The sequence below is a fragment of the Stylophora pistillata genome, chromosome 8 (genome assembly GCF_964205215.1).
Source record: "Stylophora pistillata chromosome 8, jaStyPist1.2, whole genome shotgun sequence".
NCBI lineage: Eukaryota > Metazoa > Cnidaria > Anthozoa > Scleractinia > Pocilloporidae > Stylophora > Stylophora pistillata.
The window spans coordinates 22,305,306-22,332,611 of NC_142526.1; the positions used below are offsets into that span (position 1 = coordinate 22,305,306).

Below are 27,306 nucleotides of genomic sequence, written 5' to 3' on the forward strand. Positions count from 1 at the left end.
CTCTAAGAAAAGGACCACCAAGCAAAAGAAGAGCCGTGTTACTTTATTTAATTTTTTTTTTGTTTAGTTTAAAGGAACAAAATTATAATCGAAAAAATCATTTATACATAAATACAAGGCAACTCCGGAAACAAGGAATGCATACCACCAGGGGTCTTTAAAAAGCACTGTTAGCTAAGTTTTGCTCATTATTTTCAGCTTTGGGGGCTCTTTTACAAAATAACAAGAGCATGAACTTCTTAAGGGAAAGCATCACATTTTTACGAGTACAACTGAACTGCTTTTTAGTGGACTAAATCCTATAAATAAGTTTCTTTCGTGACTTTATTTTAGGGTTTCACGTTAAAACGCTGATCACAGGGTAAAGGTTGTTCGAAGACCGATTAGCGCTAACCCAGGGTTAAATTTTAATCCAGGTTTCTATATATTTCTCTGTTCAAAAGCCGTTTTAAGACAATTTTCCCAAATCTTCTTAGAGCATTCAATCACCAAATTGTAAACAAATGGAATTAAAGTGAATTTAATTTTAAAGCTTTCAGATCTGCAATTAAATTTCACGGTAATCCTGGGTTATCTTAACCCGTCTTTGAACAACCGGGCCGTTGAACCGTTGACACTCGGGTAATGCTTGATGTGTGGTTCATGGGCTTCTTATGAAGTCTCATAAAAAAAAAAAAAAATTGCGTTACGCTAGATTATAGTATATTTTGATGATATGATTATGGAGGTTTTGTTGTTTATCGCTTAAATTTTTCCGATGTTTCCGCCAATAAATGCGCGTAAATGAAGGCACTCCTTTTTTTTGTTTTGGAAGAGCTATGGTTCAGTCCACGTCAACAAATCTAAGCAATTATTTTACCACACGGAGCATTTTTTCTCAGGATTCATTTGAGATCCTTTAGGGCATTTGTAGGCCTTGGCAAATTCGTCAAAGTTCGATAGGGAACCAATCACCCTGAAAAAATAATATATCATATATAAGATTAGTTTTTATTAATGATATTGCTATATACCCATGGCTAGCCTTAAGCGTTTTCGTCTCTAATCAAGAAAAATAGGAAAACGCTTAGGAGGATTTTGACTGCTACCTGCTGAAACCGTTATTACGCATACTTCTAAACCATTCTGGATTTGAACAAGTGGCATTGAAAGGTCAGAGCAACTTAGTAGCAAAGCGGTCAGTGGAAGCGGCGTATTACTATGCTGCATTAGAATTCTAATTGCACGCTTCAAAACCGCGCAAGATTTTTTACACTGTTTCTTTACAAAAGGTAGTGTTTGAAAGTATCTTGAATATTCTTTTATTGGTCAAACAAAACTATTGCACTTCAAATGTTAGCCATGGTGTTCGTAACAGCGTCTGGCTCGTTCCTAAGGAACACAAGAGATGAGGGCAATTCGTAAGAGCAGGGAACGAAAGAGACGACGGGAAGGCGGTAGAATAAACAAAGATAGGCGAATTTCCTCTTCTTTTATCTTCCAAGCAATCACTGCGAGCTTACATAAAAACAACTGTTGACGAACTAAGGCCCTCTGAACTGGGTAGACCTAAAAATGTTGTCGCTACTTCTTATCTAACGAGCGCAACGCAACTTGTAGATTTTCATGCTGTTTCGTCCGTTGTGGTTCATGGGCTTCTTATGAAGTCTCATAAAAAAAAAAAAAAAGTTACGCTAGATTATAGTAGATTTTGAAGATAAATATGGAGGTCTTTGTTGTTTATCGCTTAAATTTTTCCGATGTTTCCGCCAATAAATGCTAGTAAATAAAGGCACTCCTTTTTATTTAGAGATTTTCGTGCTGTGAAGACTTTCGTGCTGTGTAGATTTTCATCCTGTTTCATGCTGTTTCGACATTTTCTAAATGTGCCTGTATCTGTTATTAGCCGAACCTGAATTTTCCAGGGCTATGAGAACTTAACGTCACCAAACGCTCCACTGCCGATGGGCGGCTCTTTAGGCACCAAATCTGTAAAGGTACAAAAAAGCAAACGTTAAAAAGTTGGTTTGTCCATCTACCAGGGTTATTTTTCAGTTTCTCGAATTATTTTCTTCTATTATTTCTTTGCATTGTTTTGTTTTGCTCATATTTTTTCAATAGTTTAAAAAAGCTAGCAAACCTGAGCAAATCCAAGGAAAAATATTTGTTCATTAGTAAAGTCTTTCATCCCGGGAAGGTAAGGCTCTGGACGACCCCGCCTTCTCTTCCAGTTTTGATAGGCCTGCGGAAAAAGAACTGCACCTCATTCAATTGAATTATTAGAAAGTTGATACGTCTTGCATTTCCAACAATTTTAACGAACCAGAGTAGGAATAATTACGATTAATTAATCAATTGATGAAGTGATATTGAATGTAGAAACCTTAAGTAAAATTAATTAAGGGAAGAGGTCGTGACACACGAAATAAAATGGAACGCGAAGGATGCATTTGGTAAACGTAAATTGTGACTGGCCGTTGAAAGTTTGTTAAACGTTTTTGAAACGAATTGAATGTTTTTGGTCAGTATTGACTGGCGTCCATACTACAGAGGTTAACTAAGAAGAAACATTGTGCTTTCCTCATCGATCAAGAATTTGGTTGCAATAAAGAAGTGTTTGCGTTAAGTGGGTTTCCAGAAAGCGGGGTTCGACTGTGATTCTGTAAAAGCAGAATCTCCCCACCCCCACCCACTCAAAAAAACAAAACAAAAAAAAACAAAAACAAAAAAAACAAAAAAAGAAAGGAAAGAAAAGGAAAATGACAAAACAGAAATAGCTAACAACAATTTAAGTGCAATATCACCTGAAATGCCTGTTTGATCCCGGCATTGTCAGCAATATTTTCCGCAAGTGTTTGCTCACCATTTAGCTGCAAAAGAAGCGTTATGTCAAGAATTGATTTCGATGGGCAATAGCAAAATCAGTAGTAACGCAGAGCATTGAGGGGGCTTACAACGCAAAACCGTGCAAGAAGAAATATTGAATAGATAAACAAAACAAAAAAGTACAAGCGGTTAAAAAAAAGTAGAGAAAACCCAACTACTACAATAATCACTACTGACTTCACCCCAAAGCCATTTTTGATAGAGGAATATCCAAACTTGGCTCCAAGGCTTGGGGAAATAAGAAAAAAAAAAAAAAAGAAATCACGTCGAGGTTGAGGGACGAATGAGTAATTTCTTTTGTTTTATTCCCCCTTGCCTCGGAGCCATGTAAGAGTTTTAATGCATCTGAAAATGTCCCGATTCATTGCTTACTCTTCACAAAGCATATTTGATTGTGATCGAGCACGAGTGACCACGATCACTTAGCTATCAACCTCAGTGAGCCTCAATGGAAAACCAGGAAGGCAAATTTGATTTGTTTGTGTGCAGGTTATGGTGGTCGGCCTCGTATTACATCGTATTTTACAGTTCAGTTATGATGAAGTAGAGGAGTTATCAATAACACGGAATCTTACAGTTCGATGAAGACGTACTTACGTTCAGTGAATGAAACGTATAATTGGAATATTGGTCTTCAAGACACTTTGATTTGTTTTTAAAAGCTTCAATAGATTTGTTTGACCACCAGTCCGCCAAGTTGCCATCTTTGTTAAAAAGACGACCTACAGAAGGAATTCCAATGAAATTTGAATCGAAATGTAGGATAATACATTCAGGTTTTAAATCCAGCATCCTTAATTTTCACATAAATATTATGGAATCTTACAGGATCACTGCCATCATACGAGTATCTTCTGATGATTTTAATAGTAGAAATAATTCCTTCTGTCATTGTTTCCGTATCAACGTCTTTTTTACTGGATTATATTGTTTGCCCTGCCCCAACCTTCAACCTCGATGGCCACATAGACGGGAGTGGAGGACCTTCGTTGATGACTTATATGCCAACCGGTATAACGGGCAGTAATTAACTAGCTTACTGTATCAGAAGTTTAACAACAGAGCCATGGTTTTTCCTTTTTTTTAATCCAACGGTATTAGCTTTTTATATTATAATTAGCCGAAGCAAGTATCCTTACCACTGTTATCAAAACCGTGAGTTATTTCGTGCCCAACTACAACCCCAATTCCTGCGTAGTTAAGAGCTCTAGATGAAATATAAAATCGAAATTAAAATCATAGGAAGAAAAAGCAGATCTACTTACGGACAGACGGGCGGGTAGACAGGCAGATAGAGAGATTCTGCCTCTTTTATAAGTTAAATTGCCGTTAAAATGTTAGCACACTGCACTTACTTAGGGAATCTGTGGTCATAAAATGGTTTCTGCAGAATTCCAGCTGGGAAAACTAAATAAAAAAGAGTAGGCAAGCGTTACACAGCTAACAGAAAAGGACACAAATAAAAAACAACCCGCAACCAAACAGAAAGTCGGATATGAACACCTAAATACGTAAAAGAAGAAACTTTGTATTTATTTCAAATTCCCTGAAAATCCAAGCCCATGGCCCTTTATTTGTTTCAATGTATAATTAAAATTTTAAGCCACTTGAGTCCAAACCTTCGTCGACAAACAGACTGCCACTGAAGTACCAAGAGCTGGTCACGCAATTACATATGGTGATTGGCTAACACCTTTCACGTGACTTCCGAAAATGCGCGGGAAAATGAGATGCGGCTTGCCCCACATAGTTAAGTTGCTTTTTCCGTTTTTTGCTGTTTAAGGAGATTTTACCGCTTAAAGTAAATTTCTAGGAACGTAGTGACTCCAGAGTAAATAAACTCCTAAAAGTCCTCTTGAGCAAAAACAAAGAAGCCTTGCCGGGTCCTAATCGTTCAGGTTAGTGAAAGATATCGCAAAATGTAACTGTTTTTTGCCCTCACTTGTTATTTATTTTCTGAATTAATACAGTTGATTTCGCAAGATACAGTACAGCAATTCTAAACAAGCTTTCTAATCATCCTCAGTCTTTTTATAAACAATTGCTGAAAAAGGCGAGACCAGCATAAGTGAGAAATGCGTTTTTCGTTGCTACAACAAATTGCTGAATGAATTATAGAACACTGAGCTATTTTCTTTGACAAATTTCCTATTAAAAAATAGCCGCTTGCCACGAATGAACAAAAAATCGAGAGTTTCTTTAATACGTGTATGCGAAAATTCTGGTAGAATGAGCAAAAGCTTCGATATAGAAAAAGCTGAAGGCGTACAACTGGAGCGCACAAGGATTTGAAAGCAATTTCTAATGGTCTGTTTGTGTGTGTATGAAGTCACTCAACTGGCACCAACGAAAGATACACAAAATGTAACGGTAATCAAATGTCCAAACAACAAACAAACAACAACAACAACATGATTGCTTACCTATTTTGTTTTCAGTGGCTGAGTAGTAAGCGTTGACAGTGGCAGGAAGCATGGCCCATCTGCGGTGAAATATTTGTAAAGTAAGATAAATAAAATAATATAACGTTTGATATAGTAAATATTTTCATTTAAACCCTTGCGTCCCCGCGCGCTTTTATAATTATAATTATAATTATATTAATAATTATAATTATATTAATAATTATAATTATATTAATAATTATAATTATATTAATTATTATATTATTATAATTATTATATTAATTATTATATTATATTAATAATTATAATTATATTAATAATTATAATTATATTAATAATTATAATTATATTAATAATTATAATTATATTAATAATTATAATTATATTAATAATTATAATTATATTAATAATTATAATTATATTAATAATTATAATTATATTAATAATTATAATTATATTAATAATTATAATTATATTAATAATTATAATTATATTAATAATTATAATTATATTAATAATTATAATTATATTAATAATTTTAATTATATTAATAATTATAATTATATTAATAATTATAATTATATTAATAATTTTAATTATATTATAATTGGTCCCTAAGTCATGACCTCGAGCCAAATATTGTACCCTCTAGTCCTTCTGTCAGCCAATAAGTATATAATTATATTTCGTATTTCACGTCCTTTCCAGCGGTGTGTTTTATTTTTGCTTCTATGAAAACCCTTTCCTTGTGAGTGATTCGTGTTTAGTGATTTTCCCTCAGCATTTGGTAAGTTTTCTTTTGTCTTATCTTTGTATTCATTTAATACTCTTCTTATTTCTTAGTATATTAGTATATACGTCTTCATAGCGTGCGTATTAAAAGAGTTAAAAAAATCGAATGCTTAGTAATTGTGCTGGGTTTAGGCGGGCCCTTGCCTCTTTAATGTGATATGGTACGATATGAATAAGATAAATGATAATCAATGATCAAAATAGCTATAATAAAAAATAATTGAAAAATTGATTGATTGAATGATCTTAAGCTACTTAAAAATATTGAACAGGGATTAAAGTTTCAAGGAAAGCCCTAAAATGCTAATACCTGAGTATTTTAAGATTTTGCAAATAATGATCATTGATCCTAATCTTATCTCATGTTCCTTTATACCAAGCAGGGTATATTTTGTTTTGTAATAAAGCTAGTAAATGAGAAAGCTGGAGCCAAAGGGCAAACATGATAAACATTACTAATATTAAGCTAAATGTTTTTTATTATTCACTGAAAAAACTCCCATCAAAGCATCGCCAAATTTCAACAATAACAAAAAAAAAAAAATCATTTCTTTCCCTTCCTTACCTATCTTTATCAACTGGCTTTCCCAGGTTGGCGTAGCGTTTCAGATTATAAAATTCATTCGCCCGCACAATGTTCTTGAAGTATTGGTCCTTCTTCACATCAAACTGTAATTTAGACGAGTCAAAGAGAATGAAAAAGTATTACGAGTGGTACCTGCCTCCTAATGTGGAGAAACATGCGGTTCACAACACTACCGTTCCATTCCATTCGTTTCAAAATCCCAGACTTTAGCCTAGGAGGTAGAACTTTAATTAAGTGTTACTCATTGAGGGGAGGTAAATTGTACAATTCACTAAGTGTAATCTTTTCCACAAGATAAGCTTTACATATTTAGCGAGGAGATGTGAAGAAATTAATTTAGAAAAGTGAAGAAAATGTATACTTTTTTATTGTCTATACCAAGAGACAGTCCTAAATAATGATTTTAAAATTCATAAAAAGAAAAATTGGAAAAACGATAGTATACTGTGACAATACAACATAACTTTGAGAGGCAACTGAGGCTGGCATGATAAAACCTACCCCTTTAAAATCCAAGGCCAGCGCCGTTTTGTTTCTTAAGGAATCAGGATAGCCAATATTTTCCCGTACTGCTAAAGCCTGTCGAGAAATTATAATGTTCTTAAAATGTACTATATTCTATCAAAGAAAATCAAAACAAGTATTTAACAAAAATTAACGGAAGGAGAAACATGTGAATTCAAAGAAACACAGCGGGGATTTTTATGAGTCACGGTGAAGTTCAGTTTTTTTTTCCTTAGCCAAATTCATACCTTGCATTAGTCTGGATAAGTATGGTAAAAATGACAATGAATTTGAAACAAAGCGGTGTTCAAGAAGAAACACATCGTAACCAGGAACAGACGTAGAAATGAGGCAATCTGGGTGGCAATGGGCGAATGGGGACCAACCATGCAGAACCAATGCATGAGAATGATTTGGTTAGGTGGAAAACGAGGAGTGTGGAAAGTGCAGAGTGCGGAGAGCGGAGTGTGGAAAGTGCGGGGTGTGGAAAGTGCAGAGTGTGGAAAGTGCAGAGTGTGGAAAATGCAGAGTGTGGAAAATGCAGAGTGTGGAAAATGCAGAGTGTGGAAAATGCAGAGTGCGGAAAATGCAGAGTGTGGAAACTAGTGGGCAGCACACAGCAACTTGTCTTGTAGTATCGAGTTTATCAATCGACCTGTTTCGACTTCATCAGGATAAACTACAAAATACATTATAAGAACTTATTTTATACTAGATCTTGTCTGAACACGTCACGTTCCTGGTTTTGGTGTGAAAAGCAAAAGACCCACAAGAATAACGCACAGGATATGATTAAAATCCTGTGCTAGAAGGTGCTTTTGGGGCTTCACGGTTTTAACGTTAAAAACAAAAAGGTAAAAGGTAAAGAAAAGAATCAAACGAGCGAAACATTACTCTCAGTATGTTGTGGCTTAAGCATAACATTTTTCGAGTGTGAAAAATGCGGAGTGTAGGATATACATAAATAAAGACATAAAAATATATACATGCATAAAAATTGTGTTACTTGGGAAACACTCCTATTGTCTGCAAGCTTTTCTTTGGATAGTTAGCCGTGAATATTATAAATTGACAGAAAGCGTCTGGAAAATATTTTTGGTCACGTTCGAAAAGGTGTTACCGTTAACACCTAAACGGTGCGAATCTTGCGAAATACGTTACTTATAAGCCATGGGCAGATTCAATTTAATTTGCGTATTCACAGGTGAGTACATTTCGCATTCATCTCCACGTGGTCACACTCACAGAGGGCCGTAATGGCCTTTAAAATCCCTCTCATTCAGCGTAAATCGCTTTCGAAAGGTTACTTCGAGGACCTACCCAATTTTGAGTGGAGTGACGTGAAAGATAAGGACGAGATTGGTAAGGGAAGCTTTGGATCGACAATGAAAGGAAACTACGTACCTAAAGGTAAAGTCGTTGTTGTTAAGCGAATTTTAAAGTGGCCTTGCCGAAAAATGTGAAAAAATGCTATAGTTGCGGCGACAATTTTTCCTAAAAATTTCGTAAGCCACCACACAACATTGTGGTCAAGCACTTCGACCGTCGAGTGGTACGCAGGGACGAGAGCACAGGAGCGTTGGTGCACAGCGCAGACTTTGCCAACACTTATTACCATTCCAGTCCTGTACGTATGAGAAAAAACCCTGTTTTTGATGGCCGCGTACATATCAAACTCAGCACTCCCTTAACGAAGGCTAGAGGGAAATGCCGAAAGCCTCTGGATTGATTGTAAATATCGTTTAATTCGCAATAATTCTACAAGCATTGATTTCTTTTATTTACCTTTTCCTTCCAGTTTTTTATGTCTACAGAAAACACTGTAGAATTGTACGATTTAGCAATGAAAATTCAATGATGCGCGATTTGGACGGATAATTAAAATCGTAAATTTACAATAATTTTTTGATTAAATATTTTTCATGGTTCTATTTATAAAGCTACAAAATACTGTATGTATGTAACAGTTCTTTATAGCTACAAAAAACACTGTAGGATTGTATGATTTACCGATGAAAATTCAATGATGCATGGTTTGGACGGATAATTCATATCGTAAATTAACAATAATTTTTTGATTACCTATTTGTTATTGTTTTTTTATAAAGCTACAAAATATGTATGTAACAGTTCTTTATAGCTACAAAAAACACTATAGGATTGTATGATTTACCAATGAAAATGCAATTATGCTTGCCTTAAACAGATTATTACTATCGTTAATGCACAATTATGTTTCACGCGTTGATTTTTTTATTACCCATTTTATTCGGTGCTCTTTACATAGCTACAATCGCTTTTTTAAAGAGCATGGACTGCTTGTTGTTATTGACAGTAATGTTTCACTCGTTTGATTGTTCGATTCTTTTGTTTACCTTTTTTGCGTTCTTTTAAGCTTGAAAATGTAATGTACGGTTTAGTAAAGAAAACGCAATGATGCATCGCCTTAAAGGAAATGGATGTGCTTGTTACAGTTGTTCATATCGTTAAAATCTACCCCTTACCCACACTCCGCATTTTCCACACTCCGCACTTTCCACACTCCGCACTTTCCACACTCCTCATTTTCCACACTCCTCATTTTCCACACTCCTCATTTTCCACACTCCTCATTTTCCACACTCCTCATTTTCCACACTCCTCATTTTCCACACTCCTCATTTTCCACACTCCTCATTTTCCACACTCCTCATTTTCCACACTCCTCATTCTCCACACTCCTCATTTTCCACACTCCTCATTTTCCACACTCCTCATTTTCCACACTCCTCATTTTCCACACTCCTCATTTTCCACACTCCTCATTTTCCACACTCCTCATTTTCCACACTCCTCATTTTCCACACTCCTCATTTTCCACACTCCTCATTTTCCACACTCCTCATTTTCCACACTCCTCATTTTCCACACTCCTCATTTTCCACACTCCTCATTTTCCACACTCCTCATTTTCCACACTCCTCATTTTCCACCGAATGATTTGGATTTCGGTGAGAAATTTTAAATTAAACTCATTATAGAGACCAATGTGGAAGAGATTCGATCCTTTCTTTAAAGTTTTGGAAATCGTTTTTTTTTTTTAATCAGTACAAAGGTTTAATCAGTACAAAGGTGATCTAATCCCGGTGTCGCACGCTCTGCCTAAAGGCCCGGCCAAACGATAAATGTTGGACGATCCAACATGTTGGGTGAACCAACACTTTATTGTTTGGCCACCGTGTTTGATGACCACTCAACATGTTGGATGATGTTGGAACGTGTTTGAAGCAGTATCAAACATTTGATCCAACATCGTCCAACATTTCTTTTGTTCTCATGTTGGATGTGTGAAATTTTGTTCGTTTGGCCAGTCTCAATAACATTTTGCATGCGCGCACGCGCATTGTGACTGCAAACTCAGTCGTTACCATAGACACCGTTGGCTTGCGTCAGTGTAGTTTGAAAATGACAGCCAGCGAGGGGGTAATATCTGCTTCTATTTCCCGCAATATCACGGTGAAGTCCTCGAATGTCATTCTTATCATTTGTTGATAAGCAGGCGTGTCTTCTGCGGCTAGTTCTCGAACAATATTGGTAAAATAACCATTCTCTTGTCGTCTTCGAATCCATTCTCTTGTTTTCCCTCGTTTACTTGCTCTATCCTCGGTTTCTTCAACACTGATAAACAACGCTTAAATTTCTCTTTCCTCTCCGCCATGTTTCAAACATCCGTGGATATTACAACGTGGTGTGCGCTGGGAAATATCCTTTCCCACAACCCTATGCGTCCCATGTTTGATCAAACATGTTGAATGGATGTTTGGTATGGTTTGGCCACCCCCTAATTTACAACATGTTGGACTGTCCAACATGCAACCAACATGTTGGATCGTCCAACATTTATCGTTTGGTCGGGCCTTAAATCTTTCTATCGTGATTTTCTTTCTTATAAACTACGGGAAAAGATATCACGTTTTTAATTCTTCTAATAAAAACCCAATGGTTGGGTTTCAGGTGACGTCACAAGCTTTGCTGAAGTGAGTGTCCGCCATGTTGGTGTCCCTCGGGTGTCAAATTTATGAATAATTAGTCGATTTCTATAGTGAAGCCCTCTCTCTTATCGCCGTATTATTTCGCCAACTACATGAATATCCAGGAAGAAAAAAGCGATAAAAGTATCTGGCATTCATCTTAAGGTATCCCAGTGCTCTCTGAGTATGCCGAAAGCTTAGAGAGTTGGAGGGAAAGATGTTTGCAAAAGATCTCGGTCATTGGGGTTGACCCTGCAAGCATACCATCCGAGAAGTTCAGTCCAAAATGCTTGCCTCCTGTGGAAGCGTCGGACTTGCTGAGTTACCTCGTTCTTGAGACCAGCTTCTACACCAAGAAGCAGTTCAAGGCGTTCAAGAGTCTAGAGGGGTTTAATCAAATGGTGTCGGGATTTGTAACCTCAGTTGTAGGCAAAGTAATCGCCGGCAAGTATGCCGTGAGAGCACGAGTTTGGCATTCACAGCACATGAATGATCCTTTAGTGAACATTTGGGTCATTTCCGAAAACGATGGGACTATTTTGTCAGCCCATTGCTTGGGATGCAAAGCTGGACTGGCTGAGTCATGCTCACATATCGCGAGTGTTTTATTTATGGTAGAGGCAACTACTAGAATTCATGGCAAGGTCGCTGAGTGTCACGAAAACTCAGACACCGAAAACTCAGGTCCCTCGAAGTGTTCTCCAAGCTTCCGAAGGGCTCCATAATTCGATAGTGCATAGCATAAAGCATGAACCAATTTTTTTATAATATAACCGGTGGAATAATGCAACAAATCCGACGCGAAAGACGAACAACAATATCAAGAGTGATTCTTCAGTGAGGCGAATCGTGACGGCGCTGATGCCGAGTCTTCTTTCGCGTTGTTTTTCTCTTTCTGCCACATTTAAGAACTCTAGCCCAAGGGTCGCAAAATTGTCTTCGTTTTGGGACTGGTGGGCCGAGTCTCTGTTTGTATCCATTATTATCGCGAAATATTTAAGAATTTTAACAGAGCGACAACAAGGATCTGTGCGACGAAGTACAAAAACGTATGATGCACGATCCTCGCAGTAGATAGCGCTATTTAAGCAATAGCGAAATTCAGACCTGAAAAAAAAAAAAAAAAAAAAAAAAAAAATCAGGCCTGTACGGGACTCGAACCACTGACCTCTGCGATACTAGTGCAGCGCTCTAACCAATTGAGCTAACAAGCCAACTGAGAGCAGGCCGTTAAGTTGATTCGTAATGAACCCGTGAAAGTGATAAATGAGATAGAATAAATATATGAAAATCATATATTTTGAACTGCGGTATTTGATACGTATGATGCACGATCCTCGCAAAAAGGTAAACAAACGTCCCTTTCGGCTCGTCAAAATCACGCCACATTTTAATACTTTGGTGTTGGAGCGAGCGGATTTGATCCCGTTAACTGTGAATGAAAAGTTCAAAATTAACGGGAAAAATGGAGGAAATCTAAGCTAAATGAAGTCTTGTGTCACTCTAAAATGTTTTAATACTCAACCATCGGACGATTTTGCGAAACGTGCAACTTGCGGCCTTGCTTTTGCTGCTTCAGTTGGATGAAGACCCAAAAGGTCAAAATACACGAGGGATTACCAGGAGTGATCATGAGTCGAGTTTATCTCTTGAATTTTCGAGGAGTCTGAGTTTTCTGGGTCTGAGGTCTGAGTTTTCGGGGTGTGAGTTTTCGTGACACCCCAAGCTTACTTGCACTCAGGTAAAATGCTCATGGATTTTGCCGACATAGGTCAATGAAGTGCCGTATGCGAGGGCTAAAGACATCGATTTCTCATCGGCTAAGAAGCTCAAAGAAAAGCTCGACCAAAAAATCGAGGATCTACAACAGCCGCAAGCCTCGAACAATACAACAACTTCTAGCTCCTAATGTTCTTCTCCTTGATTTGTGATGATCTTAGGTATAGCGCATTAGATCATATATATAATGAATTTTGCGCTATAGAAATAATAAAATTATTAAATTATTATACGAAAAAATCCTTAGTCTTTATGCTTTCCACTTTTGCTCGAACAGCCAACAATAATGCATAAAACCATCCCTTCTTTCTCACTTGAACTCTTCGTTAGATACGGTTTGTTTACGCTCGAGGGACACCAAGATGGCGGATAGTAACCGTTGCTAAGGTATTGGTCACGTGGGTGAAACCCAAGGATTGAGGGTCTGGATGGGGGGAGGGGTACAAATGTCAGTTGTCAGTTAAAATTTCGGCCATTTATCAGTTCTTAGTTAGATTTTAGGCCATTTGTCAGTTGTCAGTTAAATGACTGTAAATGATTTACTTGGCCGAAGTTCATTATTACTTTCCGATCCTATTAATGGCTAAAAGGCACATATAGCGTGAACTCAAGAATGAAGTTAAAAATTGATAAAAAAAAGAACTCCTTTGTCTCAGTTCTGGAATGAAATAATTCCAAGATCTTCCAAGTGACTTTCAGTCTTTGTTTGAAGGGTGTTTAAGCAAGATAAAACTCTTCTGCACACAAACTTCTGTTTGCCTGTGTGCAACAGTAAGACATTCCTTTTCAACCACTTAGCCGGTCAAAATGTTGGAGAGAAGATCGTCAGAAAGACAATCTTCCTTCCAACCGATACCGGTTCAATGTTTTGTTTTAAATATGTTGATTATGATTGGCTCCGATGAAATGGTCGAAAAGGAATGTTCTTTTGTCTGCTTTTCAATTAGGTTATTAGAGATATCTTATGTAAGAGTACCTTAGAAATCCAAGTGAAAATGGGCGCGAATTGGCCGCCCAGATCTAGAAACCGTAATAAGGGTAATATATTTATCCTCTCGGTCAGAAAAGTCGTTTTCTGAGTCCGTGTCATATTCGTCTACATATGTTCGCATCTCAGCAACTGCCACTTCAACAAGACAGCCTCGACAAATTTGACATGTGTCACATTCCTAGACGCTCAAATGACATTTATTACCAAAGGGAATAAATTTTTTTAGGCAGCCTGTGCCGCGTTTTATCATTATCCCGGATGGGTTACATCCGGGACTTACAATGGCAGATACTTAAACACGCGAACATGTGATTTAGGGCCTCTTTTAGTTAAGCTTCGGTGCAGGGCAAACATTTCCCACTCTATTAACCCGCCCATTGTTTTCGAGCATTCTCATAGGTGCCCTGAGTTCTCATCTGAGGGGTGTTTGCCCTCACCTTTGCTGGGATTAGGTTTTATTTTCGGTTTTACTGTAATTTGATTTGGTATTAAAAATAAACGGCCACTCAACTGAGTGGCAAAATTACGGCAAATAAAGGTTGTCCGTTTAATTCTCCCAGCAAACCGAGCTCACCCCTAGCAATGCACAGTGTACAGCACAAGGTTATTGGCAAGCGAACAAGAGGCATAAATGCCGTTTCCGAATCAATTTGAAAAGCTTACAACAGCCTTTGACGGCCATCGCAGAGTTAACGCAGAGTTAACGATCGAGTTGGGTATCAAAGGTCATATAACCGATATGTAACATATGACCTTGATGTGAATGGTCCATGCGGTAATTATTAGCGAAATATAACATTCTGGCGGTAGTTTGGAAAATATGGAAGGCCGGAATTCGGAACCGGAACCGGAACCGAAACCGGAATACTCGGAATACCCGAAATTCCCGGAATTCCCAGAATGACTGAGAAATAACAAATTTAAAAAAAAGTAAATAAATAAATAAATAAATAAGAAAATTAATGATTAAAAATTAATAGTAAATTCACAACTTAATTAGATAATTTAATGCGAAAATTTTCTCTGAGGTCCCGAAAAAAAACACTTACTGGCACTGTTCATGGAGATGCACGTATTAGAATTAAAAAAAGTCTGCGTCAGGCCATGCCAGTAGCCCATACAGCCTAAGCGACCAAATATTTCTACTTCCCTTCCCCCCTGGATGGGATGCTAGTCCATCACATGGTTACTACCCGTTTTAAATTCGCCTCCACCCATTTACACACTTATACGATGTCTGGCCACGGCGCCATGTCCAATAGGCCTGCACGCTTTTCCAGCCGGAACCATTGCCGAAGATTAAATAAATGGAATATTTCCAATTAGTTTAAAAATCTCCGAACTATTACAGGCTTAATAATCTACCTTAAATGATTATTAACCACACATTGTGAGCTATCAAAGCAGCTACCATCATTAAGACCAGTCGTCTACGGTTAAAATTGAGAGATCGTCAGTTACTCGACACCATTTCGCGTCAATTATAAATACCTTGAATATATACCTTTAACTATATATATCTTGCACTGATGGATTCTTCTAAACAAGGTGTATATTCAAAGATATATATTCAAGGTATTTATAATAGACGCGAAAAGGTGTCGAGTAACTGACGATCTCTCAATTTTAACTATAGACCGCTGGTCTCAATGGTAGCTGCTCTGATAGCTCCCAATGCGTGGTTAATAATTATTTAAGGTAGAGTATTAATTTCTAATAGTTCGGAGCTTTTCACAATTGAACTATTAAAATAATTGGAAACATTTCATTTGTTTAATCTTCTGCAATAATTCCGGCTGGAAAAGCGTGGCGGCCTAATGGTCATGGCGCCCTAGACATCCTACAGGTGTGTAAATGGGTGGAGGCGAATTTAAAACGGGGAGAAACCATGTGATGGATTAGTATCCCATCCAGGGGGAAGGGAGAGTAGAAATATTTCGTCGCCTAGGCTGTATGGGCTATTGGCCTGACGCAGACTTTTTTTACTCTTAATACTTGCATCTCCTCAGAGAAAATTTTCGTATTAAATTATTTAATTAAGTTGTGAATTTACCATCAATTTTTAACCAGCAATATTCTTATTTATTTATTAATTTACTTTTATTTTTTAAAATTTATTATTTTTCGGTCATTCCGGGAATCCCGTGTATTCCTGGTATTCTGGCGTACTCCTACTAATTTGTAATGAAAAACGTACTTTTATTGGACAAAATAAATCAACTATCCTTATTTTATATACAATTTTTAGGACATTTAGGGCGATCCAGTCTTTTGTCAGCTGTCAGTAAAAGCCCACCACAAATGTCAGTTGTTAGTTAGATTTTCAGCGATTTGTCAGTTGTCAGTTAAAATTTTGGCCATTTGTCAGTTGTCAGTTAACCCCATCTAGACAATTTCACTCAAAAGAAATTCGTCCCGACACCCAAGTGAGGCTAAAATTTGTGATTTGCAACCCTAAAAGAGAAGTCCCATATCCTTGCTATGTCTGATCGCAAGTTCCTGTCCGCATGGCTTGCTATCAATTCCCGTATTATGCTATCAAGTCGATCAACGAAAACAGCCTTGATAACGAAAAAAATCAGCTTCATTATTGACTACAATTGCAAACCTTTTCTTTTGCTTTTCGTTTGGTTTCTCCGTCCATCCAGTCTAGATTTTCCAAATTGGTAAGAAAAACTTCCCTTATGTCATGAATCATTTCCTCGGCCTACAATACAAACAAAGATGACGATAGTGAGGATCACTGAAGAGGAGATCCAATTTTAGAGTCGAAAGGAGCAAGGGCATGTCACTAATCTTTCCCGCTCTCCCAGACACTCATTAAGTTCCGGGTATTAATGTCCTTACTGGCTATTACGGTAATAAGATTCCAAATATCGGCCTAATATATTACATCAATCCAAGAGAGAATATTTTTTTATATTCTGAGTCTCCGATTGAAGAGGATTCTACTAATCAGTTCAAGCCGTCATTTTTTAAGAGCTAGATTTCGCTTTGCCAGTTTGCCTTTAATTATAAATCCAACCTCCACTTGGCCTCGGCTGGTGAAATCTTATTTATTTATTGATGTATATAAAAACTGATTGGAGTAACCATATGAAATTATAATGACCATTATCTTCTAAGGAATTGTTGAAGGTCTAACAACAGTCAATGTCCCCTTTCCCTTACCGATTTTTTGCTCTCTCCCTCAAACGTCTCGTCAACATACAGTAGACTGAATGGCATGCCAAGATACGCGTAGGCAACATTCAAACATTCCTGCCAGCGAGGATCGTCGTCCGTGGTTCCCATGATGCTTTTCCTGAATTCTTCGAAAACGTCTCTGAATCTGGAGTCCAAATCCCCTGAAAAATGTAGCACTACTTTCCACATCATGTAGTTGGCCAGCACTCTGAAAAAAAAATAACAACAACGCATAAATTAGGATGCACCTCTTGTGGCTTGTTTTCACTTGCGTCGGAGTCGGAATCAGAGTATTTATCAGAAACGCAGAACGATACGTCCGATGAAAATCACAACAAAGCAATTGGAAGCAAATTGTACATGCCTCATGTGATTCAATCGCCTGTGATCAATTCAAATCAGATCTTTGGTTTCTTAATGGAGACAATTAAAACCTGGCTTGATTACCTTTTGCTCGTTGCATTAAAAATGTCTGACATATTCTTAAAGTAGTCAAGTGCTTGCCCCACGACCAACTCGTCTCCCGTGATATTGTAACCTGTCTGATTGAACATCCTCTTGACAAAATCCATCATATCAAACTGTAATACAAAAAAACATATCGTTAAGAGGTTTGTAAACGCTTTGTCCCTAATCTTATCAATCTCTATTCTAAATTTATCAATTTCTATCCTGAAAAAAAGGAAAAAGTCAAAAATATAATCAAAACTTTGCTTCAACGTGAATTTCCAGTATCGCGTAAGCTTTTCCGTTCGTAAAAACGTACGTTAAAAAAACACGCGTGAGTAATTTCCTCTGCCGTGTAAAATTCAATACCATGCGTTTTTTTTCTTAAGAACGAAAATCGCAGGTGCGTAAGTATGAGATGAAGGCTCTTCAAATCTTCTCTGTAATCTCGCGATTGCGACGTGCGTTAACACACGTAAACGTTTGAAAAAAGAAACGTAAAAGTGGGAATAAAACGGGCTACGAGTCATGCTCAAGTCTGAGGCGATATTTCGCCACAGAGTGAGAGGGATGTTTGTGATATTATTGTTAAAATTGATAAAAATTTTTTTTCGTACTTAAAGCGTTTATTTGACATTTCCTCAGTTTATCTTGTCATTGTCCTGACCTTCAAATCTTCGCATATTACATGCATAGAATATGGTTACCGTCGATAGCAAGGCAGTGTCACTATAGAATTATAATCATCTTACCGCGTTTCCGGTTGATTTGATGAAATCACTCAGCTTCATTTTCTTGTAAGCCTCGTCCAAATCTGGCCTTTGCTCTCTAGGAATGAACGTCTGAAACGAAGTTTAGTTAGGACTTTATAAAGTTGCAATTACTCTCAGGTGTACACCAGAATATCCAAGCCTGGTTATTGTTGTTGTTGCTGATCACTCTCAAATTCGTTCACATTCCGCAATTCAAGTATATGGTTTTCATGTATTCTCAGTCATTTCTTCATTTCTTGGCAGGTTTATTACGAACCGACAAAATGACCAGCTCCCAGTTAGCTTGTTAGCTCTGTGGGCGGAGCACTGTGCCGGGATCGCAGAGGTCAATGGGTTCAAATCCCGTACAGGCCGGATTTTATTTCAAGGCCTCATTTTCACTACCGCTCAAGCAGTGTTCATTACTGCGAAGATCACACATATTCACTGTCTTTTTTTCGACCATTACAATTATTATGTAGTACTTAAAACTGAATAGAAAATTCATGGCACGTGGCGTTGAGAAATGTAAGGAAAACATTCGAATTAAAAGACTAAACAGGGCGGATTCAACTGTTCTAATAAGGGTGGTCAGTTTCTAAAGAAACTGTGGTGCTGCATTGGTGGGGGTAACAAGGTAATTTGGTTACAAAAACTACGTTGAAATTGTAAATTGGCCACCGTAAATAGTTGAAAAGCTGACGTTTCGAGCGGTAGCCCTTCGTCAGAGCGAATGTTCAAATAAGAACAATCTGAATACCGCTAGAAGTCGGTATAGCCGCCGGTTTATTTTTAGCAAAATAATCCGTGTGTTACATAAGACGCGAATTGGACCATCTATATGAGCACAGCTTTAAAAAGCTGCAAAGTACTCGCATAAATGGTCCGCGTCTTATGCCTTGGAGGGTTGTGCGAGCAGGTTTTGGCGCGAGAAAAACGCACAAGCACAAGAAAAAAATTGCGCTTCCGCAGCGCAAATGCGCGTCTTACATAAGCCTCCAAAGCCGAAATGTCATTTACAGCAGCGGTTTCGCTTCGTAAGCCGTGGCTTACACGATGAGCTTGCATCGTATGTGCGACGCGGATTATTTTCCTCGTAGAAGCGGCCCTAATGTGACACTCAAGGTGAACTACTTGAAACGCTCAAGGGCGCAAGGGCCTACCTCGTCACTGCATTTTTCTTATATAGATTTCGAAAAAGACGCCAGTTTTGTAAACCAGTTACAAAGTGAAGTAAAGTAAATTAACGCGTTCATGGCAACCTTGGATAAGTGACGTGGCATAAGAAATTCCTCGCGAGGCCATCCACGAAAGCAATGCGGTTGCGAGCATGGTCTTGGCTTCAAGCAATGTAAAATCATGAGACTTGTGTACACTTTTTCCACGACACATACTTGCGAGCAGTAAACATATCGGTCAGTTACGAAGAGCGAAAGTAAAGTTGGAACCAGGAAAGGTAAACATATAAGGAAGAGATTACCGAGTAAAGCGTTTCAGTACTACTTACCTTTGCTAACGATTCTTCGAAATCATAGATTTCGGTCATCAAAGCCTCTACGTTTGGATTGTCAGTGAGAAGTTTCACAAGATCGATCATGAGCTTTTTGTAAGCTGAACGGGCCTAGTAGACGGAAAAAATTAATGGGTATGAAGACCAGTGTAAGACACTGTGACTAATCTTACATGGGGTAAATTGTCGCAGACATTAGGACGTATAAACTTGTGGAAACATCGTACTTAACTAGTTTTGTAAACGCTATTTTTAAAGCGATATCCGTATGATTTCCAGCGTGGCGGGTCCAGTAAAAAACTTGTTACCCTTCCTCACGCATGCTTTTCAACTTGGCACAAAGAATGCACTGACCTTTATATTCCGAGAAGAATTCTTTAGGTACGATTCTTGAGACATAGAAATTCCACCCTGGTTAAACTGAAAATGTAGACGTAAAAATGGAATGACGAAGGGATTACTCATCCTAGCAATGGGTGCGGAGAAAAGAAACACACTAAGGGAAATCAAAACAAAGCACAAATACGAAACATTGAACTTGGTATTTTATGTTAAAAAAAAGGAGCATCCTCGATATCCCCTGGTTTAGAAGGCTTTTACCCCTTATTAGAATCAAGGGTATCGGTTGACGAGCACTGTGATTCTGCATGAGAACGTGTCAGAGCCGTTAGCTCATAGCTTAGAATCTGATGCAGTGTTAAATATCTTCTATGATAGTAGAAGAAACCCAGAAGATGCAATCAATGACATGTAAAACTCTGACCTAGAAAGCACTGGCATGGATGAGTATATCTTATGCGCAGGGTCTAATGGTCCCTGTAGAATAAGTTGCGAAGTTTGTGAAAGTTATACTCGAAATGAACGCTTGGTGACGGGGGCCACCAGCGGATTTCATGGACCTTACCAGAAATAAATTGCACTGGGATCTTAATCGAAGCTGCAAACTACCTGACCGCGCATAAAAGCTGTCATCTGAGAGATAGCTAGGTGAAGTCTATTCATTGACTGTTCTGGAGATGAGTTGGAAGATCTACAGTGAAAACCAAAGACTATCTAATTATTAGCAACGCCTATCATTTAAGAGATTCTTTAGAGTTAAGAGCAACTGCTTGTGACCAGAAAGGAGCAAGGATGGATGGGACAGTTGGATTGCAGAAAAGGAGCTGCAACTTTCTATATTATTACACGACTCAGGCAGTCAGAGGGCCAATAACTAAATTCAACCAATCAAAATGCACTATTGCCGGTCCAATATTCTCTAAGTATTGGACCGGGCACTGTCCCGAATGGTCCCGAATGATACCGCACTTGTGTCCCTTTGAACTTCAGTCGTATAATAAATCTCTTATCAACCAAGCTTGCTCGGGACCGTACTGGAAGAATATCGGCCCTCGGTCTTTTTTGTACGGACCTCGCTGCGCTCTGTCCGTACTGTCAAGACCTCGGGCCGATATTCTCCCAGTACGGCCCTCGCGCTTGGTTAATAAGATATATTTATTTGTCACTTACATAAATGATATGTTCCGTGGAGTCTTTAAGATCAGCAATAACATGCATGCCAAAGAGAAGCTGTACTGACAGATACTTTCGAATTTTAACGAAATTTTCCATGAAGTCCCAAGAATCCTCCGTCCAGTTTCCGTCAGTGACATTCCAGGATCCGTACTCCTTGATCAAATTCAAGAGAGGATCCGCGCCCAGTTCGTTGATTTTGTTTTCATCCATGCAGGAATCAAACATGTCGAACCCTTTCATGACAGCTTCGTTCTTAAAAAGTAACATGAAAAGGTAAGAATAACACGGATAGGAAAATAAACTTTTTTTTTAAACAGACTAATTTGTTATCTTAAGCGTGCTTCAGTCTTGTATGCAACCATGTAGGCAGGCGTAAAAAACGAGACCTTACGGTCTGGGTGACTCGTTTGTTCGATGATAAACAATTCGTTACAGTGGCCAATATTGTAAATGAGGTTTCGGTCATTTCCCTCTCAGTGTAAACACCCCACTCATGAAGAGGCTACATTCCCAAGGTGTCTCATCTTTCCGCCCCCTGGAGCGAGAGAGGGGCTGGCAGATGAAAGACTCTGCCGGGGAACGAGGTTGGCTACATCGTGAGACAATCGTGAGAAAAACGATTATATTTCATTACAAATTACAATAGCTCTTTACTAAAGAATCTTTGACTGTGTTCTTTAATTATGAAGAAAAGTTAAGACAGTAACTTACATCTTTATATTGAGCCCTTGTTTTATCCTTGTCTTCGAGGATAAGTCTCTTCATGATTATTTCGTTATTTTGGTCAACGACGTAGAACTGACTCCAGGAAGACTTGCTCTCTGGAATAGAACTCTTTTCGATCCACTTTCCACACGCATATTCGTAAAAATCGTCGCATGGGTCTGCATTTGCATTCATTGCACTTAGAATATCTAGAAGATGAAAGTAATGATAATAAAAAAAAAAAAATGAAAGAAAGACGAGGAAAATGGAGTACATGCAGCGTCATATGTTATGCCGCGAAACAAAAGAAAGTGAAAAGGAAAACTTTGTTTGAGGAGGGGGATTAGCTATAAATTTCGGAGTCACCTTTTGAAGATGTTATCTTCATTGAATACTCAAATTTTCAGCCTCGGATTATATATATTTTTTTATATTCTGACTGGTTCACGTAATCTCGTGTATCAGCTCATAAGCCGGCTACATTGTCTTATAGGTCACGAACCTTTTTTTTTTTTTTGCCGTTTGGAGACGAACAGTTAAAAAAACAATTATCGGTCAGGGCCTTCTCAATTACAATAAACACAGGCTACATAGTTAATCGAATAAAGGGGTAGTTTCTGAAGAAACTGTTGTGCTGTGTCTTATTAACCAAGCGCGAGGGCCGTACTGGGAGAATATCGGCCCGAGGTCTTGACAGTACGGACAGAGCGCAGCGAGGTCCGTACAAAAAAGACCGAGGGCCGATATTCTTCCAGTAGAGTCCCGAGCAAGCTTGGTTAATAAGAGATTTATTATACGACTGAAGTTCAAAGGGACACAAGTGCGGTATCATTCGGGACCATTCGGGACGGTGCCCGGTCCAATACTTAGAGAATATTGGACCGGCAATAGAGTATTTTGATTGGTTGATTTTAGTTATTGGCCCTCTGACTGCCCGAGTCGTGTAATAAAACATAATTATTTTGGTTTTATGAACAGTGTTGATAATGTAAATTGGTCACCTTAAAGAGTACATTAGAACAAATTAGGTAAATGAAAATCGTTCGATGATACCATCGGGATTAAGAGGGCCCATGTCAAAAAGTCTTGCGGCTATCAGAACTTCTTAGATGTAGGGAAAGGCCGCAGACTGCGATAACTATTCTAAGCAACGTGAGGTCAGCTCCAGCTGTGAAAATTGCTCTGCGTTGGTGATTCATGGAGCATAATCACATAATTAATACATTTATATGTGGATCAAAATGAAGGAACGTTGGCCGGGAAGAAAACTAAGCTGTTGAACCGATCTAACGAGAGGTATCATCCATAATTATTCGCACAGACTACATAGAAATTTAATTCAGCGTAAAAATTTGCACTCATTTCATCGTTAACTACGCCAGGATCCCTCGGGTTATGAATTCAAACAAATTCGAAGAACGGTTAGAAATGCCCCAATAAAAGTAGCTTTTAGACTGGAAAAATTTTAAAAACTCTCATGATTTCTTTATTTCATCAGCAACGTCATCAGCACTATTATTTACAATTATTAGCCATTATTAACATATAATCAGAAGTAGGAGTAGTGATAAGGATGATCTTCTTTTGAAAAATATTATCATCACAGCCACTATTATTATCGTCGTCATTATTTCCATTATAATCATTACCATTTTTAGAATTTTCATTCTTATTATTATTGTGTGTGTGTGTTGAATAATTCAATCTCAAGCAGCATTTGTAAATTGCCCATACATAGTGAGATTTGCATTAAAAAACATTGTACATTCAAAAACACAAATAAAGTTTCCAATATCCTTATGATGATTATTAACGTTATCAATATTTTTATCAGTATACAATTATACACGCCTGAAAAGCGAACTTTAAAGATGCTATTTTATTTCTCGAGACAATAGAAGTTCCACTAGACTAGCTGCCATCGTTCTCTTACTCTGGTAGAACCAAAAAATATCGCTTCAAACTGACTTTTAATAATGGTAGATGTGAACATTTAAATCATACATCGAGGTAATTGCTTTGTGGTCGAACACACCAATTGTGAGAAGTTATTTTTAGCCCTAATGGACTCACATAAATAAAGAAATTCACTGTTAGCTGTGCTATATTGATATAGTTGTGATTATGTCAAACTCGTTTGTTGGAGATGAATTTGAAGATGCTATCAATTGTCTTTGAGAAGTTGATGACACCTACGTCAATGGTTTCAATAGCTGTAAAGTAAGTCATCTGCTGACAGTCAAGTTCCTGGGCATTTCACATACGAATTCATGTACTTCCTTTCAACCGCAAATTGAATATTTCTAAACTTGAGATATCTATGAGCCACTATTCGCGACGAAAAGATTTGTAAATTTAGTTTGGAAAGAAAATAATCCTGAGTGCGTTATCAGAAAACAAATCAAAGGATATAACTTATCATGGCTCTTTTATAAGGTCTTTTCTAGCTACGTATACAAGAACTACTCGACCGAAAAATCATATCCAACTAGATGTCATTTAGTTTGGAATGTCATTAACTCACTTACCAGAGGCAGCAAGGATCCATCCTATCGATTCCTTTTCCACATCTTCACTTTTGCGATCACTCTTCTTTGAAACCGCTTTTGCAAACAGTGCGATGAATAAAATGCACAGTACCAAAAGAACAATTAATCCAGCGATCATCAACTTCTCGCGTTTGGACCATCCAGTCGGGCGATACAAAGGCTTCTCACTTGTTGGTTGTATCTCGACATCGGTGAGATAAACTGAGGGGTGAGCCGCTCTGACAAAACTAGGAGATTCATCAGCGCGCCGTTTTTCAGTATTTGTCCCGTTTAAAAGGCTTTTCGTGGTCGGATCATTCATCACTCCGACTACTATCAACAAATTTCAGAGTTCCTTACAGTGGAGGTCACGATCGAGTTCTATAAAGGCCCAAGGAAAAGCCAGATTTGCAGTAAGCTGGACTCTTAAGAGATAATTCGCAGGTTTAACAGTCGTTAATCCCGAGCAGATTCAATTCGGAGAAAGACAATTTTATCCAAACTCTGTTTGTAACCCATATCGTTTATATCTCACGTAGAGATATGTCAATTATTTGACCCCGGGGACGCGGTTCAAAACACTCAAAGAAAACAAATCATTTTATTTGTTCCGAGCCTAGGTAACAAAAGAACCCAAAACAGTATGGATATGCAAATAGTGTGAGCGTGGGAAAGCGATTAAGAACAATAGACATTTTTACTGTGAGAAAAACCTTTGATTGATGTCCTTCTAAAGCTCTAAGAACTCTAACGCATTAATCAAGACTTTATCAATAGATTCATGATATGTTTTCCTGGGATATATTATATAGCGTACGAGCAGTATTTGAACTGAGAACAGTCATGAAGATTTACGTAAGTGACAACTATTTTTCGTTGCCTTGTTTTTGTTCAATCTCGTAGCTTATCCCTACACCTTTTTAGTTTCCTAATTTAGTACGTAGGTTCGATACTGGTTCCCTGAAATTGTGCTTAGCCACCCAATAAACGATCAAACAAACAAATAAACAATCACAAGGAAAAAAAAGCAATTTACACTGTTTCAAAAAGATTTCGACCAGGCGGATTCTTTTGACCACAGGTAGCCCAAAATGAGCCTCGTATTAAAAGTGGAAATATATGGATTTGTATGAAAATAAACGGTCGCGCCCTCGACCTAAAAGACGTGAACCAGTTAAAATAATAACAAAACTCGTGTGAGATTCTTAGGCTCGGCGTTAGTTCAGCTGAACATATTTGCAAAATCTACGGAGGCTCATTCTCGAGCTTGGAATACCTGTGTATTGACGCGAGATTCTTTTGGGAAAACTTTAAAGATCAACTGAGGATCCATCCATACTAGTCATACCAACTGCTTTCCTTTTAAAAGTCATGGTCTTTAACCCAGGCCTCATCCTGGCTGATACACTTTCGTAGGGAACTGTAGACCTTTTAGTGCCTTTTTTCAGTTGCTTATCACCCACAGAAAAAAACGCGGAAAGGCTGATTTAGACGGTCATTTTCGAAAACGGTTTTCTGAAGTGGAGTGTTCTGAAAACACATTGGCCATCAGCTACTCGGCTGCACGAATGGACCAAAGGGGAATAACCCAAAAATTATGCTCCCAAATAAAACGTATCAGCGTGGACAGGGGCTGGAACGCAAACCGAAATGGTAGTTTACTACGATTTAATCGAGACGAAAGAACGACAAAAACTCTCCCTTTATAATAATAAATAATGAATTATTTATATAGCGCCTATCCTTTTCAGGGCTAAGCGCTTTACAATGCTTCAAAAAGGACTAAAATCATATACATATATATATATATATATATATATCTAGAAAGTTTAAAAAATTGCGAGGATAGACAACTCCTGACGTGAAAAATATAAAAATTTTTAATAAAAAACGTTTCGGTCAGAGACCTTCTTCATTTATGTATATATATATATATATGTATACACATAATAACAAATTTACAAAATGGAGAACCTCAGAGGATAGTTCATAAACTTGCTTAAAAAGAAAGGTCTTCAATTTAGATTTAAACTTGTTTACATCGCCGATTGATCTAATGTCAGTAGGTAAATCTTTCCAAAGTATAGGGCAATAACTGAGAAAGCCTTCAGGGTCTTCAGTTGATTTCTAACTTCTTTAAAAATCCCTAGGAATTTTCCCGAAACTGATGATACGCCAGTTAGATTTTAGAAATATCCCTTGCTCAAAAGATCGAATAATGCGGAATTTCCTTTTCACATTTGACGCGGATGCTCGCGTGTAGGTGTAGAAACTCCACACAATGCATGGAAGCTCACAGAAACAAATGACTAATTTATCATTGTGCTTACCAGTTAAAACTGTGACAGCCGATAGAGAGTGATGTACATGTTCCAAGCCGTTTTCTGGGATCCCCGAGGAGCGCTCTCTCTTGGACTTGGCTCTTTCTGTCAACGCCTCTATTGTCATGCATTGTGCAATCGGTCATTTCAAACGACCGTCGCGGCAGTAACTAAGCCGATCGGTTTCTCATGGAGTGAGATCCTGTACGTTTTAATCTCATTAATGTAGTGGTGGACTTAGTCCTCTTAAGAAAAGTGATATCCGTGTATCTGGTTCCAGGCCCTCCTCCCACACTACCCTTGTTATGGGTTCATCTCATTTGTTGGCCTAATCCTCCCCCCTCCCCCCCCCCCTCTTTCGGAGCCTTCTCTTCCTTCTGGGCTAATCTAAACAATCTAAATGTTATCAC

The 27,306-nt window shown here is 38.0% G+C and overlaps 1 protein-coding gene across 1 annotated transcript; it reads right to left on the bottom strand.

Moving 5' to 3' along the window:
* Positions 1-29: 29 nt before the first annotated feature.
* LOC111325265 (endothelin-converting enzyme homolog) lies at positions 30-25,120 on the bottom strand. Its single transcript, XM_022929046.2, has 19 exons — positions 24,576-25,120; positions 22,054-22,256; positions 21,337-21,594; positions 20,182-20,247; positions 19,825-19,938; positions 18,318-18,407; positions 17,566-17,699; positions 17,104-17,326; positions 16,541-16,639; positions 7,150-7,227; positions 6,628-6,731; positions 5,289-5,347; positions 4,221-4,272; positions 4,005-4,072; positions 3,463-3,587; positions 2,784-2,849; positions 2,120-2,221; positions 1,892-1,968; positions 30-955 (listed from the first exon to the last, which is right to left on the bottom strand). The coding sequence occupies exons 1-19, from the start codon at positions 24,895-24,897 to the stop codon at positions 856-858; spliced, it is 2,340 nt and encodes a 779-aa protein (XP_022784781.2). The 5' UTR covers positions 24,898-25,120; the 3' UTR covers positions 30-855.
* Between the last annotated feature and the right edge of the window lie 2,186 nt (positions 25,121-27,306).

Excerpts from the sequence above, each read along its gene's own strand:
- LOC111325265 (XM_022929046.2), bottom strand. The coding sequence starts at position 24,897 with ATGAATGATCCGACCACGAAAAGCCTTTTAAACGGGACAAATACTGAA. Across the intron at positions 17,700-18,317 it reads TCAAATCAACCGGAAACGCG|TTTGATATGATGGATTTTGT; the intron begins GTAAGATGATTA and ends TTTGTATTACAG. Across the intron at positions 17,327-17,565 it reads TTTAATGCAACGAGCAAAAG|AGTGCTGGCCAACTACATGA; the intron begins GTAATCAAGCCA and ends TTTTTTTTTCAG.